At 37.1% G+C, this 20,120-nt stretch overlaps 1 protein-coding gene across 5 annotated transcripts in view; it reads left to right on the plus strand.

The window, feature by feature from the left end:
* Nucleotides 1–20,120, plus strand: part of STAG2 (stromal antigen 2) — a 76,461-nt gene that overhangs the window by 24,254 nt on the left and 32,087 nt on the right. For all 5 annotated transcript variants that reach the window (XM_032123658.1, XM_032123663.1, XM_032123660.1 and 2 more), the window contains exons 2-6: nucleotides 12,140–12,284; nucleotides 14,188–14,266; nucleotides 15,384–15,545; nucleotides 18,297–18,393; nucleotides 19,665–19,741. In XM_032123658.1, the coding sequence (XP_031979549.1) occupies nucleotides 12,241–12,284; nucleotides 14,188–14,266; nucleotides 15,384–15,545; nucleotides 18,297–18,393; nucleotides 19,665–19,741 (459 nt within the window). In that variant the 5' untranslated portion in view covers nucleotides 12,140–12,240. The remainder of the gene's footprint in view (nucleotides 1–12,139; nucleotides 12,285–14,187; nucleotides 14,267–15,383; nucleotides 15,546–18,296; nucleotides 18,394–19,664; nucleotides 19,742–20,120) is intronic.

The following is a 20,120-nucleotide window of genomic DNA, read 5'->3' on the forward strand; positions in this document are numbered from 1 at the left end:
AGTTTTTATTTGCCATTAGGTGTTACAATTGGATGTAACAATCCTGAGTGGTGATCACAGATTTCTGGTAAAAGTAACTGGAGAACAAAATTTGTTAGACATGAGTAAGAGCAGAGTCTGTTGAGTTCAACACAGGAGTAATAAATAATTATGTAATTGACAGCTAACTAATTAAGTCAAAGAAACACTGCTCTTGAGTAGGTATCTAGGAGAACTGAATAACTTAATATGGGGGATTCAACAAGATTGAAATTCTATTTCAGAAAATTAAGTATGTGTTTAGAGAAAATGTATTGACTTCTTTCAGCATTGCATCAGTGCACAACATAAAATGGAGTCAAAAGATCCAAGCAATCTGAAAGAGGTATTGCCTATTTTAAATAATTCCTTTTCTGTCCAACTGTTCAAAATACTTGAAATTTTTATTTACTGAGAAATGTCAGAGAAACTAAAGGAGGATTGAAAAAACTCTATATGTAACAGTATGTTGTGTTCTCTATTGCTGAGTTACCTGTTTCTGATTTGAGTGTGGGGAGGTGGGGGGGCAGGTATTTGGTACAAAACAGAAACCTATGCTAGGAGTAGGAATGCAGATAATTGCAAAACACAGCAATTGTTGGGGAAGACATGGTGACAGGTACACCACTTGCATTCTGGCAATTCTTGTATTAATAATTAGAGGTAATTGCAAACTGATAAGGCAAATATTATCGTGAACTGAAAACCACAAGAAGATGACACAGTTCAGATAATAAATTAAAAGCTGAAGCTATGGTGAATAAAGTATTTTTCCATGCAATTGTTGGACAACTATAGATTTGTTAGTTGTCCTCTGGTGACTTTCTCTGTGGCAGTTGAATTTTCCATCCCTCTGTCAGAGGTTACCTCCCATGCCACGAAAATCAGCAAAATGGGATTTGTCAGCTCTTCAGTCTTCTCTGTTTGCAAGTTCAGAATATTAGCTTTGTCACTGCAGATGAGTTACCATTAATAGATCTGACTGTACGCCAGAGCATATGAAATAATTTCTTTTGTGTTTTTTTTTGGTTGGGTGGTGGTTTATTGTTGTTTGGGTTTTTTTTTCCTTCTCCAGTAGAATGGTAATTATCAATTTAGTAAAGTTTCCTGCCGCAAGCTCTCCCCCAATAGCATCCTCTTAAGAGTCCTAGAAAAGGGTTGGTCAGCAGTAAATGTATCTGAATTTACCACACAAAATCATGAGTATTAAACTGGTGTACGAGTTAAGCTGTAGCTGATGTAAATTCAGTCAACATTGCAATGTAACCTTATTTTATCTTTCGTACATACTTAGCAATTAACTTCTAGCAGGCAGAAATGGTTTTTGGTATGCCTTATAGTGAAGGAGCTAGTAAACTATGATGGTTAAAAAAGGATGTTCTTTTTGTGTGTGTGACATGGGGTAAAAACAATAGCTGGATTTCTTTCCTTATGCCCAAGATGGTATTTTTGTCTCAGCTGGAAGGAAAAATAGAGAAAGCAATATTTAGCATGCAAGCCTTGTTCCATGTCCTGGAGGTGAGGGGATTGGTCCCTCCAGGTGCTGGAAAAATGCTGTGGGTTTCATGTACCTCGAAGAGCATGGGGCAGTTGTGAATTCAGCTCACCGGTGCTATAGGGTACACCCTGTTCCAGAACGCCTCTCTTGGAGTGGGGGAAGGGGGAGGAATTGTAGCACATGTAGCTTGTTTAAGAGACATCTGGCACTACTGCTCCTTTTTTTTTTTTTTTTTTTTTTTAAAGAAAATACAGGAAAAAGGCTGAAAGTAAGTACCTTATCTCAACAGCTTCTACTGTGTTGCTGAGCTTGTAAGTCTGATAGTTGTAGTTTTAATATTTTCAGTGTATTGAACATTGCTCAAATAAAATATTTACTGCAAATTATGATACTTGCATAATGTCATCAGTAAATTTTCATCATAATATAAATTTAGCTGTAGGGTATAACTGTCTTTTGAAAGGAGAGAGCTACTAGCTTTATTTACATGATTAATTTACTCAAGAGCAAACATACAGGGATACAGCTTTATGGTTTGTTTTTTTTTTTTTTTTTTTTTTTTTAGATTGAATGAAGAAACCAAAGGTTTAATTTTGGTTGATTTAACAAGCTGTACTTGTGTATTTTAGGTCTGTGTAGAATGGATTCTCCAGTGATAAGGATACTCCTGCACATTAATAGAGGCACTTATAAAGGAAGATAACTTCAAAAGGACAAGTTGCACTAACCTTTGCTTCAGAATATTTTATACACATCAAGACTTGCTCAGTATTTGTCAGCTTACTTGGTAAAATGAGATTGGTCTCTAAAAAACCTGGGTTTGATACTCTTTTTCATGTTAGCTTTCATAAAACAGGCCTGATTTGTTATAGCACTCTCAGTTGGCTTGATTTTTTACCTGCCAAAAGTAAGCAATTACAGAGTTGAAAAAATTGATTGATTTAAATAATGCCAATATTTTTGCAGTGTTCTTAGGATATATGCAAGTGGCCAGGCTGCTTTCCTCTGGATGTTCAATGAATGTCAGTAGTTAACTCTAGGTCTCCATATGTGAGGTTTTAGTGCCAGTCATTTCTCCCACAGAATTATTTTAAGAGGACTCTGTTTTAGGATGAATAAAGAATAAGGAGAGAGTCATGTTTAGACTTAGTGATGATAATGTGTATTTTTTTTAATCCAGTAATTAATAAATTATTGGGTTATGAAGATTCTTCATCGTGGATATATTCAGTCCTCTAAATTGTATGGGGGAAAGCCATGCACATCACAACTGCTGTTTCATATAAAATTAGTATTCAGTACTGCAAATCTCCGAACAAACCAATTGGGCTTTTAGCCCAAATGTTATGAGGGAGAGCAAGAACAAAATGTTGGGTATTAAAAATGTTTAAGTTATGACTGAGGATGTATGGAGCACAGCTGTTCTGAGGTTGGCAGAGTTGCAGAGATAACTTTTTAATGAACGATAACAAGGTTTTTATCTTTATTTCTTCTGTTTTAGAAGTAAAGCCAACTTTTGAATACTTGAGTAGTTTGCTTGAATTTTATTTTGTAAGGATGATTATTTAGATTAATGGTTGAAAGAGCCATAATCCACTTAGGAAAGGCTTAGGTTTTAGCTGTCATACTGCTTGGTTTGGATGTGGCACAATATTTATTTCTTTTTTTCTTAGATAGTCCTTTTCCTTTTTGATGACATAGATTTTCATTTGGGCCAGGGAAGGATTGGATGATTGCTCTTGCTTGTTTACACGAATGGCAGGTAATGGCAGTCTTTGGAGCCTTACTTTCAATGAATTTTCCAGTGCTGCTGTGAGACTGTGGTGCAGCGGTGTTGGGAGAGCGCCCAGCGCTGGGTGCAGAGCAGCCGCAGCCCTGCAGGTGGCCCAAGGCAATCTCGGGCAGTGATGCCCTTGCTGTAGCCCAGGCCTGGCAGAAAAAGAGCTAGGCTGGTTCGGCAGAAGACAGCAGGATGATACTGAATGAAGTATCTTCCCCCCATTTTTGTGGGGTGTTTTTCTTGTTTGTTTGTTTTGTTTTTGTTGATGTTGTTGTTGTTTTTTAATTATTTTAAAGGTCTGGGTAAGACTTAACACCATTTGACATGTGCCTATATTCTTTTCTGTTTATTTCTGCGGTGAATTTGGTCTCTTTTAGTTACTGTCTGGAGCCTGTTCAAACATTTTTATATAGTGTGAAGCTTCAGCTAATAAACTGGTGAATCTCAGCTGACAAAACGTAGAACAGAGTAGGTCTCTTTTTGCCTTCTGATCTTGGAAGGCTTGGGATCACCATGCAGGGGAGTACAGTGGGCTCTGCAAAGGACTATTCCAAGTGCTCTATGACCTGGGCTGATACAAGCTGACTGGGAGATGTGCTTGAGAGATCTTACTTTCCGCTCTTCAGTAGTTTTATTTTATAGGGTTTTTCCTTATTTCAGCTGTCTAATACTGACTGTATCTTAGAATAGCAGCTGAAGCTATTGCAGTATGCACTTGTATAATCCCTCCTCCAGAATTTGTAATCAAATGCAGTTGTTCTTAAAAATGCCTGAAGTTTTGGGCACAAAGCTCTAGTGACCTGGACTTTTCTAAGGGGAAAATCTGTGTGGTAGGAGTGGAAGCAGTGAGGCTCCACTAAAGTGAGGCAACTTGCAGTTTCACATTGATCAGTGGCAGAACAAAAAATAGAACTTGCTAGATGGGGGATACCTTGTCAGTTGGAAAACCCTGCCTCCACCCTGTGTACTGAAGTAATTCATTGCTGTTGGCTGGACATTTGAACAATGCTAATTCTGCTTGAGGATTTGCTGTGGAGCAGGTTACCTGCTTGCTGTGGACTGTGCATGTCTTCATCCCTAGCTTTTACAAGAGCAAAGATTTTGAGGCGATGTGCAAAGTACATTTTGAAAACGCAGTACGTGAAGGGGCATATTGTTCTATTTTGTAGTTTAGTTTGGAAATTTATGGCATTTAGGCAGCTGGAGGGTGTGCTTGCCTTGTATCATAAATGAACCAGTACTCCTTTTTTGACTTAAGTAGGCATGTGTGGCTTTTTTCCCCATTTATTTATTTTTTTAAAGTCTTGGTTGTTATCTGACTTGGCTTTTATTCTTCCTAAGAGCCTCATTTTCCACGCAGTCAGACTACAACATCTGGAAGCAATCTCTTCTTTGGCAAGGAAAGATGTGACAGACACAATGAGGTGTAACTTCTACTTTTGTTATCTTACCTTTGCAATTTTTTTTTTAAGACATCCAAACCCAAACCATTTTAAGGATATATGGGAATTTCAGGTGCATTTTAGCAGAACGTGGAAATACTGTTGGACAGGATCACTGGAGAGTAACACAGGTATTTCCCCCTTTAATAAGCATAATAGTTGCATTTATTGTACAGTTCAATAATCTTTCAGATATTGTAATGCATGTGTTGAGTGTTTTAAAGCCACATTTTACTGGACAGTGTGAATTACTTGATGCCATTACAATAACCTCATAGGACACAAGCAGTAACAGTGTACTTATGTTTCAAAATAGTATTTAACTTACTTCATTCAAGATATTGATGTTATTAATGGTACTTTAATGAGCAATCCTATGATTGAAGCACTGTAGCAAGCTCTTTTCCTTCTGTAATAGTTGTTCCACATACTTAATGAAACTTGCAAAAATCCAAAAGTACTTTTAATGAGAAGGGGATTATTTGGTGTTGCAGTTGGGATTGGCGGACTCATTAGGGTGGTACAAAGGTCCTTGTATATTATTCACTTTTCAAGTCTGTAAAGTTGGGGTAAAGTCTCAACCTTCACTTTAGGTTTTAGCCTGACATCTTTCACATGCTATTTGAATTGTTTTTTCTTTCATTCTTCCCTCTCCCCCCTTAATAAAGCCTGTTTAATATTTTGCTTTCACAGTATTAAACCGTGAAAACAAATTTTACTTTGTGTTGACCAGTGTGTGCGTTACCTCTGGGGGCCTGTGTTTCCATGTGCTTGGCTGTTTCCTGGCTGGCTCCCTCGGGTTCTGGGGGTCCTCAGCTGCTCTCAGCTGGATTCCTGGCTGAGGGGTGGTAAGAGGTGAATGGTTATGTAGGTACTTGTGTTGTCTGCTGTGTAATGAAAATTGAAGAAATGCATGAGGAAAAGGAGTAGGGGGAATGCTTTGAGGCGACAGCTGAGACTGGGCAGGTGCCTGATGAATTTAGAGACAGAAGGTGCTGTCACAGGTGATGTGTGTGTCCCAGGCAAGGTGCTTGTCTGCAGGGCTGCTCCCCCCTCGGCAGGTGGGTGATTGGGATCTTAGTCCTGCTTAGCCCCACAAAACTGCAGGATTTTGGCAGTGGCTCCTCCCAACAGAAGGGTAGGAATCCTGGCAGGAACCGTGCAAGGCCTCCAGTTCGCCGCTTTGATATATGAGGTCCTGTGTTGCCGCAGAGCTCTGCTTGCTGGTGGTGATGCTCTGACCTTGGCAAAGCTCCTCACTGGCTTTGTTGTGAAGCTATAGTTCAGCTGCCCATGCTGCATCCAGTAACTTGTGTGGCTGCAGGAGGAGTTGATTCAGTTGGCTGCTCCAATGGAGGGCCAATCATGGAGGAAGGAAATGGTTGCTTGCTGCTGGTTTGCCTAAGTGCCAGAAGGAGCAGAAACTTTCCTGTGTGTTTGGAGAGAGGGAAGGAAAACCTACTGTTTTCAGTAACAGCCCACGGCGTTGGAAAAGCGTGTTCTGAGATGGCTCTTTCCCACTTACTCAGCAGACTTATTGTATGAACTGAAGAGCAAATGTTATAAAAAAATGAATAAAGAGCAGGCCGGGGAAAAAAAATGGTAGTGATGGCATAAAATCAAAAATTGTCATAACATGGCTTTTTTTAATTTTTTGAAAGATGGAGAGATGTGTGGTCCCAAGTGGTGTAGAGGGGGTGTAGCAGCTGGAAGTTTAGGGGGAAAAATGTGAAGAAAGAGACTGAAAAGAGCTGTATGAATTCGGTCCATTTAGGTTCTTTGTTGGCATGTTAGCTACTCAGTGGTTTTGGCACCGTGGACTGGTCCTGTGTATATTGACCATGTCTCTCTTGGTAAGCAAGGAAGAATGTAGATTGAAGGTGTCTAGTTCAGGTCTTTCTGTACAGGAATTACAAGTCTCATTTGTTAAGCAAACAGCACAAAAATAACCACAAAGATAAAGGTATGAATTGCATTATTGTTTTCTTTAGTCTTGATTACACTATCTTAATATGATCAAAACTGCTGATACGGTTGTAACTGGTATTAAAGAACAGTTACATTACAGAATTATACTTGAAGTATGTTTTCTGTATTTTACTCAAATTGCAGAATTACTTTAAAGCTTGTTGGCAGCTGAAATATTAGGTTGTGTACTTTTAGTAGAAATAACACACTCTTTGAGGTCTGTAGGGAATGTCATGCACTTGCTGAAAATCTTGCTTAAAAGTCCACTTACAGAGATAAAAGCAAAAGGAGTACGAAGAAGCAGATTTGTCTGGGGTTTTTTCCCCTGAATAACCAAACTTTATTTTATAAAACAAAAGGTTAGGCATATTCTAGTTTATCAGAAAAACAGGTGAGAGGTATCATGTAGCTGATAATGGCTTTCTCTTCTAAAACAGTTATGGGAAAATACTGGACATATTTCTGATCCTTTATTTAAATTTTATCTGACTAGCATTTTAACTGTTGCTGCTGCATAATTGGTCCTGAAGCATCAGCATCTCTCATTCTTGGATAGGTTTAGCCATACTCTTCAGCATCACAGTTTGAGAAGTTCTAATTTTCTGAATTAAATGAGGTCCTTGATTTTACAGGTGATTAATTGAATTACAGGGAAAAAATCAATACATCTCTGAACAGCCAATCCTGCATTACCCAAATCTTTGTCCTGGTCATGTAGCTGTTTTTTTAACTTTGCATCTCTGCCTGCCCAAAAAAATTATAACTGTTTTACTGATTTGCATTATAAACCTTCCAGATAATAGATGCCAAACGTCCAACACTAAACAAAATAAACAGCCTGTGTAGGGAAGGCCCCCCGACCATAACCCATCTGCCTGAGACCTTGCTGTTAGCTTGGTCAATAACACTGGACTTACTGCACTTACACAAGTGTACAAAACACAGATGTCGGGGACTGTTTTTGTGATTCTTTGTATTTTGTGTGTGTATATATATGTACGTATATAATTAGGTATATTCTTAGAGCAAAGGCTACTCACTGAGTTGCATTAATTATCTGTGCGTGTAATAGGAATTGTGGGAGGACAGGTAGCCCTCAGCAACTGCTGATCACAGCGTATGTGTTATTGTGTGAATTGTGCTGGTGAATTCTGTCAGCTTTTGGCAGAATCAGCATTTGGCCAGTGTATTTGACTTAATCACAACTACCCCTAAATTAATTTTCAGGTAATAGAGAATAAATAGCCTTTAAGATTTAAATCTGTTTTTCAATGAAGATGCATTTGGAGTCTTGATAGTGTTTTGTGCTTGCCTCTTGCTTTTAACAGTCAAATTCTTTTAAGTAGAAACCCCTCCTACATTTATAGTTGGAAGCATTATGTGTGATTACTGTTCCTGAACTGCTCCTGTTGTTCTAGTAGGTTTTTTAGTTCATTAATGTTTTGTTAGCAAAGTTTAAAATAGCAAAGTACAACAAAGGGATACATTATTTCTGCTATTATAACGTATTTTGAAATTCTTCTGCTTGTTTTGAAAGCTAAATACCGAGACTAGTCATACTACAGCAGCTGTATGCATTTCTGTCATTGGAAGAGTCATTGGAATCAAACATGTATGTGCCTTTATTTCAGAAAAGATGAAGAAATCCTCTGGTGTCTTAACAATCGAAATACAAATCTAAAAGAAATGTGCTACAGTAGTATTGCAGTTTTAGCAATCTGTTATAAAGTTTATTGCAGAGAAATAACTAGGTCAACCTCTGGATGACCTGTCTTTTGGAGTTTCTTCAGTTAGCTTTAGGCTAGAGCTCCACCTTGTGATCCTTCAGCAGGATACATTTTCTTTTTATAGTTAATAATTTAATTATGATTTCACAAAGTTAAGTGCCTTTAAAAGTTTTCACAGGCTTGAAGGATTTCAGTATCTGCTTTGGAAAATTGAAGTTGGAATTCTATGAACATGCCAAAAAAGAAACTCAAGAGCTGATTTTTATGACAATTTAGTTTAGAGCTAATGTCTTAGAGTTAACTTCTTAAAATAATCTGCTTATTAGAACACATTTAATAGATAAAGTAGACCTTCACTGTTTGGAATGACATCTGCAAGAATTTCACTTCTTTCTTTTCAGACTTCACTGTGATACATGAACTTGATATATTTGAAAAGTTTAGTAGGAAAATCATCCATAGAAGCATCCTTAGTGACTTCCTGAACCACGTGCTTTGAATGAGTCATCCAGTGTGTGCATGAAGAAGACATGGCTGACAGTAGTCTTGAATTTCCAGAAGGTGTTTAATGAGATGAAGGATCTTGGGGAATGACCAGTGTCACTCTTTTCCTATACCAAAACAAGAGAACATGACATGAAGTTGGAAAGTGATAAATTCAAGGCAAAGAATATGCCTTTTGATAGTACGGAATTTGACTGTTCTTGGGTGGAAGACTCTCCACTGAGTATTGAGTTAAAAAACTATTTGGAAATACTAATGGAAAAAATAAGGTGTTGTGAAGTATAGGGACAACCTCTCTGGCCAGCAAAATCCATGGACTACTTCTGGATGCCAGGAAGGTATTCAGGGAAACTTTGCTGTAAAGAAAATAGTGTTCTTCCTTGGGCAGCTTTGCTTGGCCTCTGCTAGAGAGGGCTTGCTGTACTGGGTTGACCCTGCTGCCTGAGCATCAAAAGACCCTCTCACTCTGGGTGTATGTAAATCTTGTAAAATTATTCTTTACTAGGACAAGTGCAAGAGGTTTTTTGGTCATTGCTGGAACTTAAGCTTGATGCCTGAGATCCCTTACACTCTTCCTATGTACACCATTGCCAAGTATTCATCTCTATCTTCTGTTTTCCAGAATACCAGAATATGGTTGCACTCATGAGGGCTAAGTTTATTCTACCTTCAAGAAAAACAAAAAATATGAATCTTAGTAATTTAATACTGTAGCATCTAGCATGATATGTCTGTTCTGTTCTAGGAGGTGATTCTGACAAATGCCATGTTTTCTCTCACGTTTTGTGGTCTGTATCAAGATGAACAAGCAGTTCTGACAAAAAGTTCAAGTTGTTATAAATGGCAGACAGCTTGTTTTATTAGTAATTTATTTGGCTTGTTTGGTGTAGAGAATAAGTAATAATTTGCCCATTCTTTTTCATAGTTTTGGGGTTTTTTTCTTTAAAGTATTTATGTGGTTAAAAGAATTTGTTGAAACTTCTGCAAAATTTGGTAGGATGGTAGGTTTGGGTTTCATAAAAGGAGCCAGTTTGCATGTAAGGATCCCGATTGCCACTTTAGTAGATGTCTTGCCTCTCAACATGGAAAAATGTAAACTAGAACGAATCAAATACCAACACATTGATAGACAGGTTGAACTTGAAACTGGGCAGTGTGGTTTTTGAAGTTTGCATCTCTGCTTTGCACTGGGACTGAATCACAAGTATGCCTCAAAAAGAACTTGTGTGGATGTATATCTTTCTTCTTCGTTCTTTTTTTCTGTTCCCTCCTCCTTGTGCAGCTGAGCAGGTGCCAGCCTGATGACCAAGGCACTAAAGTGTCTTTTTTCCAAGTTTGAGTTTCTGTTTGGAATCAAAGTAAATATTAAGAGATAGATAAATACAAAATATATTTTAAAAATTCCAAAGTGTGGAGCTTTTCGATATATTAGCTTCTGAGCATGTCATTTCACAGGCAGCCTGGATGGTATAATAGCACCTTGCCACCAAAGGAGGGAATTTTACCCTTCTCTCCCCTGCTGGTGGCTATGCAGTCTTATATTTCACGTGCCTTGACTGTGGATATCTGCTGTTGAACCAGTTTAACTTGAGAATCTGGGGGAAAAATACTTGAGTTGTATTTTGCCCATTTTAGTGGGGAATGAAATTGGGTGATACTGAATTGGCAGAGCCTACAAAGGTGAATGGCTGGGCAGGGGTCGTTACCGTGCCTGGGACCATGGGTTGCTACAGAGAGTGTGAATTGGTCATGTGCTCACGTGGTGCCTTTGGAGAAGGGAGGAATGCAGTGACAGAGGGTGTTGCCATTCTGCAGCACGGTTTTCTTGAAGCGTTTTATCTTCTGCTGTGTTTTGGATGGAACATGCTTTAGTAGTTGCAGACTGCCTTGAGATTGATCATCTTGAACCTCTTTGCCTTTGCTATTATTTATTTCCACTTTGGTTCTCTGCTTTCATGTAATTATGTGAAATGTGAAGAAAGAGACCCTAGTAAGTTCAGGGTTTATAGTTTCTCTCATCTCTCTAAATCCTGGAAGCTACAGTGGCCCCTAGCATTCAGAATAAGTACTTGCAGGAGAAAACCTGTCCAGCCTCTCTGCCACACGCTCAATTGAAATGCAGTTTCTGGAGTAGTGCTACTAGACTTTGAGCAACATGTGCTTAGCATGCCAAAATTAAATCTTTTCCTTAAATACCTAATCACTCCAGAAAGCTATAGAGTCACCAGACTGACACTGAAGGTTTTCCTCCTTGGTATTCTGTCTTTAAAATACCTGAACATCATGCTTTCTTAATTCACCGTGTAAAAGTTAGCCTGGGGATCTGAGTGACATAGAATATTTCAGCCTGGATGGCTAAAACTTGCTTTTGAAGTATCCAGGGAGATTTTCCCCCCCCCCCCCCGCCCCGAATAGGAAAAATAAGGGAAAAAACAAAATTTATTATAATGAACGGTATTGCAATGAAGTTTAAAACAAGTATTCTACAATCTTTAGCTGTCTTTCTAAAACAGAATCATGTTTTCAGTGTTTTCCTTTATACTATGTGGATAGTATTATTTTCCTTGATACTCTTAAGAATCTTGACAAATACTTCGAACGTTAAACCTGTTGTAAGTCTGGTTTATCAACTCTGGTAGACATGGAGTTGTGAAGCTGCTGGTTATAAGAACTTGTTGTAAGAGCTTATATTTATGGAAAACTACACGAAGTTGGCAAATTGGAGATAACAAACTTGCTATATGTAATGTCCTTAAATGTACACATATTGTGCTTCAAGTTCAACAAACTTTGTGGTTTGGTCAACTAGAATTACCCTAGTGTGTCAATGCTGGGCTCTGCTACTTGCAAGGTGTTAATGAAAACCATTCCAGTTTGCTCATCCTATTCAGAAAAAGTGGGTGGTGGTGTTTTGTTTTGGTGGTTGTTTTTGTTTGTTTGTGGGTTTTTTTGTTTTTTTTTTTTTTTTTTTTTTGTTGTTTGGTTGGGGTTTTTTTAAGTGCTTCTGCATTTTTATTTTGCTGCAATGCTTTTACCATTTGTGGAGTCACTTTGTAGTAGGATCATGGGAGGATCTTTAAACAGGAAAAAGCTTGGTTGGAAACAGAGGATGCTGTGATCTGCATTTTCTGTGTTTCCAACTCTTTTACCCTTCCATATGTGGAACAATTTTCACTGTATTTTTTGATTTATTTTATTCTAGAAGTTGTCTGCTACAAAGGAAGAAAGAAAAGTAAGCTTGCACTTCAGACTGCTTTTTGAATATCTTTCTAACACAGTGGTGTTCCAGAAGATGATAAAGAAATGATAGCAGCTCCAGAAATACCAACTGATTTTACTCTCCTTCAGTAAGTGCTTTAAGAATTTGTAGTTCCATTTGTAAATGTACTGTCTCTTTTTTGTGTTATGGTTTGTTTTCTCTTGGAAACAAGGAAACATAATAAAGGATAGTATTCTATATTCTTTTTCTATTGAGATGTTGATAAAGCATTGTTTTAATTTTTTCTTGAGTATTAATTCAGCAGTAACTTAAATAAGCTTTAAAAATATTCTTTAAAATCGAATTTTAAATCAAGTAGTTGAAATATTAGCCCTTAACTGGGCAGGTCACTTAATATTTAAAATACATGATGCCAAGTGCTTTAGTTAAAGCCAAAGTAATGGCTTCCCTCAGCATAATTTCTTTGCTGTTTTTGACGTAATTTTAAGCATTTAGTCTTCCCACAATTTTAAAGAAACAGACATTTGAATTTCTGTCTTGGGGTAATTTCCAAGATTTAGAATTAGGTAGAGATTACACTTTTGGATAGAGAAATAAAGTGATTATTTTAAGCAGACCAAAAGAATCCAGTTCATCCCGCTTTATTGTCAAGGGATTGGCATGAATACATTTCTCTAGACTGTTGAAATGGATTAACTTGGTTATGAAGTCTAAAAAGACACAAAGATGCAGTTTTGTATCAATGAGTTTGTGTGGGTGTTTTTTCAGTGAGAAATAAAGATTAGAAATAAATTGGAAGATGGTTTAATATGAAATAATGTTTTTACAAATGTTTATAATGGTTTTGTACTCTGTGGGTACAGTTTATTGTTTAGTGGAGCATTTGGAGTTTGTATTTAGTTCTTTCCGTGAAAATAAGAACATCTAGGAATATTTGAAGAAGAAGTTTTTCCCATTTTTTTCCCTTCTTTCGTTCCTCCCTCAGCGTTCTGATGGAGGCTTTTCCAGTCCATATCAGCTTACATAGTCAGCAAAACCAGACATGGCAGAATCCATGTTAAAAGTCAGCAAGCTCCTTTCAGACACTTGCAATAGTGAGAGACTGTAGGTTTCTGGAGTGTTTTAGAATGTTAAAAATAAATCCATAGGAATGAGTCTCTGTGCCTCTGGTGATCTTTCTGATTGGTTTGTTAATTGAATCAGGAAGTGTGTATCAGTAAGATAGTAGCTGAAATTCATTGTTACTGCATCTGTGTGTTAAAACGAGGTCTAGGTAGCATCATTTAAGTTAAATTCTACAGGAAATGTAGAAATAGAGAATACACAAGCCAAGCATTCTCTGTTAATAATTCAGGTCATTTCACATACCATCTTCCTATCAGTGTTGGCAATAAAGGATTTGTGTATCAATGCAGCATATTTTACTGTGTAGGAAACCAAATAAATGAGTTTGTGTATTTAGTATGTTTTTACCTTATAAGCCTAAACAGAACTACAGCTTACCTTTTTTGGTGAGGAAACCTGACATAAACTTACTTTCTGTACCTTTCGACATAAGTGCAAACCTCTTAATTATTTCCTAAGTTTCTAACAGCATGAAGAAATCTGTTGAGACACTTTGGTTGTCAGGGAGAGTGATGCTTTTGGGGTTTTTTTTTGCTGTTGGGTTTTTTCTCCTTCTCATTTTGTTTAAGTATTTGTGGCCGATATTTAAAGCTCTTTGCTTTTTGAGATGTTGTCATGTTTGTCACATGCCAAAGGCATGGTTCCCAGCCTGCTGCTATTTTCTACCTACCCTCAAATCTTTTAATCTTACTGTATGGCTTCCTTCACACATACGTTGTTGAGAGGAGACAGGATAGGCTGCGAGTGTGAGGATATGCTCTGTTCCTCAACAGCAGGGTTGGGAAAAAAACAGTTTCATTGTTGGTGTTGACTTACTGGACTGAGAGCATACTGTGATTTTATGTAGTATATTTAAGAATGTTTCTGATGAAATGTGTAAATGGTTTGTCTTTTCATCCTTGCAGGGAGTCTGAAACGCACTTCTCTTCCGATACAGACTTTGAGGATATTGAAGGAAAAAATCAAAAACAAGGCAAAGGCAAAGTATGTTCAGTCTTCAGGGATACTGAAATATTTCTACTGTTTTAAGTTGAAGAGCTTAGCACTTGCTTTGAAGTTGAATGAGCAAGGAATATTTTCTGAAAATGCTGCAAGTGTTCTGTGGCTAGAGTTCATATTTGTATTTGCATGGAAAGGCTTCATCTTGACTGTTTCAGTGGTATTTTCTTAGTGCTCTGAAGGCATAAGGGAAGTAGGGAAGGAAAGGATAAGCTTTGATTTGATTGGTTTCTTGGCATATTTTCCATCCTATACTTAAATTCATCACAATTTCTGTGTCTTTTAATTTGAAAAGTGAACAGAAACCAATTATGCTGTTAAAAGGGGTTTTTTTAACGGGTTGCGACAGGAGGTTACAGTAGTGGAGTGGGAGGTCTAAACCCAGTTCCCAGCCCTTCTCTCTCTTCCTTGGACAGTTGTGTTCCCCATGTGCCTCTCACTGGCTTCACACCCACCATGTGTGGCTCCTTCCCTGCTGAGTGCTGGCCTGGACTGTGACCCCTCATTGGACACCCCATGTGCCTGTACCAGTGCAGAGCACCTGGCTATTGAGAGGTGGTGATAGATTGTGCACAATGGTCATGTAATTTGTACTTAATGTTTTTCTTTCTGTAAGTCATACTTGATTTGAGAAATCAAATACGAAGACACCTGTCTGCTCTTCCTCACCCCCACTTGCAAATGTATGTTCATATAAAAAAACAAAAGGTTAATGAATTGCAGAGGAGACTTCGTGATGTTTTAAGGGAATCACCTTAGCTGTTTTAAAGGAAATACGTATAATCTGTTTTACAATTTAAACACGAGAAAGATCTGTGTTATACACTATCACTAATCACATTTTTAGTTGCTAAAAGATTTTAAATGAGGGAAGGAGGAAGGGGAACCTGCGGAGTTCTTGCTGGTCTTTGTATCACTCAGGGTCTGCTGTTCTCAACTTTTGAGTTTATGTATATATATACACACACACATATATGTAAAATATTTAAAAAATACGGTTGCTGAAAATCAAAGGCCTTGTCTATATTTGTTATGGTATGGATAGTGATTTCTTTAATACTTCATAGTAATTAAGTAAAACCTCTTGTGTGTGTGATTGCAGACCTGTAAAAAAGGAAAAAAAGGACCAGCAGAGAAGGGGAAAAGTGGAAACGGAGGAGGGAAACCTGGTGGTCCAAATCGGATGAATGGACATCACCAACAGAATGGTGTGGAAAACATGATGCTCTTTGAAGTAGTTAAAATGGGCAAGAGTGCTATGCAGGTAAGACCTGGGATATCTCTATGACTTGGATGTAGATACAATTTAAATATAACAATATTTTCCTCTACATGCAGTTTAATCAAATGAAATCTCAAGTAATTTTTTCCTTCAATTTGCTAGTTTTACTTGTATATAAAGATCAAAATAAAGTGGTTTTTCTTTGTTGATGTTTGAATTCGAATAAACTGATTTTTCATTTTAAAATGTTATTCATGAGTAATTACATATATAATGAATAAATTCATACTATGATTCAAAGTAAGTTTTTAGTATCTGGAATGAAAAAAGGTTATTTTGGATTGCGTGACTTTAAAGTTCTTTTTGTGTGGTGGTAACTAAATACAAATGTGGTTCAGACTTATTGTTGTCATGGAACTTAATGAGAATCTGTAGTTTTTACATGCATCCAGACCTTAGGTTATCTGAAAATATAGCTGCTTCTCTTCTTGCACCCAAAGTAAAATCACTAGCTACAACTTAAGAGCTCCTCTTTAAATTTCCTGACCCAAATTCCAGCCAATTACAGTGTAGCAATATACTCTGGCCAAGTCAACTTAGGGGAAATTTAACCTGTTCAAGTATCTACGTTAGGCACTCTCTGCACTGCATTTACTTACAGGACTGAAGTCAGACTATTAAGAAATGCTGCTCTGTTTTTGCTGGGTTTTTTAAAAAGTGTTTGCTTGTCTGTAGGTCTTCCAGTCAAGATAGGGTTAGAGTGTAATAAAGTGTAAGCCTGTCAGCCATGAAGCTTTCCTGCTGACTCACTCCTGTGACTCCTTGGCATTGTGGAACAAAGACTATCTTTGGGATTGGAAGTCTGGAGTTTACAGCTCCTGTAACACACATACAGGAAGCTGGGTCGCTGTGCAGTCCTCTCAAGGTTTGCAGGCTCCTGCATTACAGCTGGGAACAAGAACACATTACTTTGATGTATTTGCACAGAGAAATTCTGATACTCCCATCATTTGTTTTGCTCGATTTCAAAGTGGATGGAAAAACAATACTTCTCTAACTGTTCCTCTGTGTGCAACTTTTTCAGCCAGTTATCAGTAATTGTATCTTCATGACATTTTAACTGTTTAAAATGATATACAGTCAAAATATTTTGCTTTCCAAGGGCGAAATGGACCTTTGCCAGCTCTGATTACTCTCTTGAATTGGGAAATTGATACCTGAATCTTTGTCAATTTTTTAAAATTAGGAAAAAAAAAATTCTCAAATTATTTCTAAAATAAACTCCATTTCAACAGTCAGAGTACAAAGTTTTTTCCATGGCCCTCAGCGTTTGCTTATCTGGAAAAATTTCAGTAATAATTTTAAGTGAATTATTTTATTTTAAATTCTATTCTGTACCTTCTGAATTAGTTGACAAGGTGGTGTTAAGTCATAAGTTGGACTCGATGACCTCAAAGGTCTTTTCCAACCTAATCCATTCTGTGATTCTGTGAATTAGTGTCTGTTCTCTGGGAAAAAGAGGTGGTTCATTCACAGAGACAAAACACTTCAAGAGACGACTGTTTTGCTGGAGCTTCTTTAAATTGAATAGATTCTGAAAACAAAACTGTCTAATTGAAATATTTATTGCATTCCTATCATTCTTCAGTTCTTGCATGGTGACCTTCTTTAGAAGCCAAATTTAAGATGTTTTCTTCATATTTCATCCCTCCCTTTAGGTCAATCCCCTCAGTTCTAGTTCACAGATTCTATTCCTACTGGAAAGACCATGACAGTTTCACTTTGAGTTTTTCATACTTTTTGTCTTGCTGACAGAAGTTGAAGTTGTGCATCACACTGTACACAATCTGAATCTCCCCTGAGATTCAGGGAAGAGGGATTTAGCTGTATCTCTGTTCAGATGTTTTTCTCAATGGCAATATGTTCTATTTGTCCTCGCAGCAATATTGCCTGTGAGGGTGAGCACTGAGAATACAGACAGGAAGCTTTGGAGATGCTTCATAGTCCAACTGTCTTTGAAATTCAGAATTCAATCATTTAGGGAAGGGTATGAACGTATTAAAAAAGGTCAGACCTGAGTGAGTCTCTTGTACCTGTGTTAATAAAATTGTGTGATTCTGTGCTTTTATGACCTTGGCAGTAGATGGTTTGTACTCTACAAATGGATGGTTAAAACATAATTGCAGGTAAATTCTGTTTTCTCAAAATGATTATCACAGGTTTAATTGCTTCACATTAAGGTTTTTTTTAATAAAACGTGCTTGTTCCTATTTGGCTTAGTGACTACAGAGTAATTAATATCCATGGAGTGTAGGGCAGTGCTGTTGATCCTGTTACAGCAAATGTGGTTGAAGCAAATTCATCAAAGAGGCACATTTTTTAAAGAGTATAGGGAGCTGTAGCTGTTTGAATTGAATGCACAAATAGTATCTTCAGAGAAGTGTCAATAGTTTGGCAGAGCAGGAGGAGGGTGTAAATAAAAAACGTGATTCTGTAAAATACCCCAATTATTTTTGTATTCTTCCTCCAAAAACGTTACTGTAGGAGTATATGGTATTCCTGTGCTTTATGTTTAGGTGTCAGTTTTGTACTGGTATATGTTTATAGAATAAAATGAGTTATTGAGAACTTAAGACAGTAAAAGATTATTTAAACATTTAGTTCTGTATTAATCAAAAAAGAGGGTTCAAGTTACTTAAGGGATGAAGAACCACCACTTACTGGAAAGCAGTTAAGTAACAACGTCTTCAATTTAAGAAAACTGAGCAGTGCCTTGTATTTGTTTTCTTTCAGTCTGTAGTGGATGACTGGATAGAGTCATACAAACATGACAGAGATATAGCACTTCTTGATCTCATTAACTTCTTTATTCAGTGTTCAGGCTGCAAAGGTAAGATACTGAAATGGTTACTCATCCATTTAAGTAATATTATAGTATGATTCTCAATCTTTGCTTTCATACTACTGATGCTGTAGAACTGTTTCATCCCCACAGCTGATTTACATTATCAAGTTCTTGGAGTTAAATGACTATTTCCGAAGGTGGGAGTAGGAGGTTTAGAAATATTGTACTGTAGCTTAAAGTGTTGATTAAGCCTTTTTGTATTTACAGTGGATAGAAGTCAGTACTGGTACTTAACGTGTGCTTCATCTTCCTCTGTTCCTGCTATTATTTCAGAAAACCATCTCTCCTAACACTGATAGTTCAGCTTGTTCACTCTTGAAATTCTAATTTGGATGTACCTATTTCTTTATGTTGATTGTTTTAAGAAAGCTTCATAGCTTTTGTAGACATGCTTGTTTTAAAAGATATTATGGACAACTTCATGTTGCCTGTCTACAGTAAGACCGTGTTTCCATATATTTTTTCTTTATTTTCTGATTTTTCTTTCTTCATTTCCATGTCCTCCATTCTTTTACCTCACCTCCTTTTGAAGAGAAGGTAACTTGCCTTCCAGTGTCCCTATGCTTGATAGAGGAGGACTGGATGTAATTTGTTCTGCTCAAGTGTTTCTCTGTCCTGATAAAACCTTTAATGTGCGTAAATCTCTAGAAAGCTAACAGTGTTCCTCAGAGGTTATCTGCACTTTCAAGAGTAGTGACCTTTTGATTTTTGTTACAAGATAAAGCCACAGAATCTTTCAGTGCTTTCTGTGATGATCCTTGTCATGAATTTTGCAGTAAACTTTGGGAGGTCTAACAATTTGAAGCTAAGACAAATAGAAATTGCATGAAAGCACTCTGTTTATTGCAGTGCAGAAGATAATAAGTAGCAGTACAGCTGTTCAGAAATGTCTTGCACCATTTAGAATATTGAGTCCAAAAAGGTCACTTCAGATGGTGTAATTGCTCGCTGATACAGAGGTCTGGCACAAGTATCTTTGACTTCCGAATATGAGTGAGTGAGTAAATTCTAGATGTGTATGTACATGCACACACTTCTTGAAAAGAATAATAATAAACCCCACATATATAGATGGTACTAAGTGCTTATTATACATGGATGCTAGAAGAAAAAATGTGAAATTTATTAAAAATATACATGTGTTATCAGTAGGTTAGGTGAAAATGAATTCTTTTTACATTGTAGCAGTAGGTATGTCATCTGCCATCTACAGCTTTCATATTAACAGTGCTAATGACCTAATATCTAAATTGTAGGAGTTGTCACAGCAGAGATGTTCCGACATATGCAGAATTCTGAAATAATCCGAAAAATGACTGAAGAATTTGATGAGGTAAGTTAATGAAGTGCTGATTATGTGTAATATTAATTTTTATTTTCTTTTTACTTGTCCTAATCTTGCTGCTTCACATTGCTAAACATTTATTTCAAGAATAAGGAGTTGCAAAAATTACAGGACTTTTATGAATGAAAATATTAAACTCTCTTATTTCACTGAATTTATAAAACTAGGAAGTAAAGCTCTGTGTGTATGCAACATATTTGATTAGTGGTTTAAGAAATCAATACTGACTTTCAGTTTTTAAATAGTGGGAACTCCTACTATGGTGGCACTATGGGGGATCCCTCCCTATCTTGATGTTTATGTAAGGCTTTAAATTCTCTCTTAAAGTGGTTGCTAAATTTATGTCTATGCATTCATTAATCTACAA

Source organism: Corvus moneduloides, chromosome 14 (assembly GCF_009650955.1).
Source record: "Corvus moneduloides isolate bCorMon1 chromosome 14, bCorMon1.pri, whole genome shotgun sequence".
Classification (NCBI taxonomy): domain Eukaryota; kingdom Metazoa; phylum Chordata; class Aves; order Passeriformes; family Corvidae; genus Corvus; species Corvus moneduloides.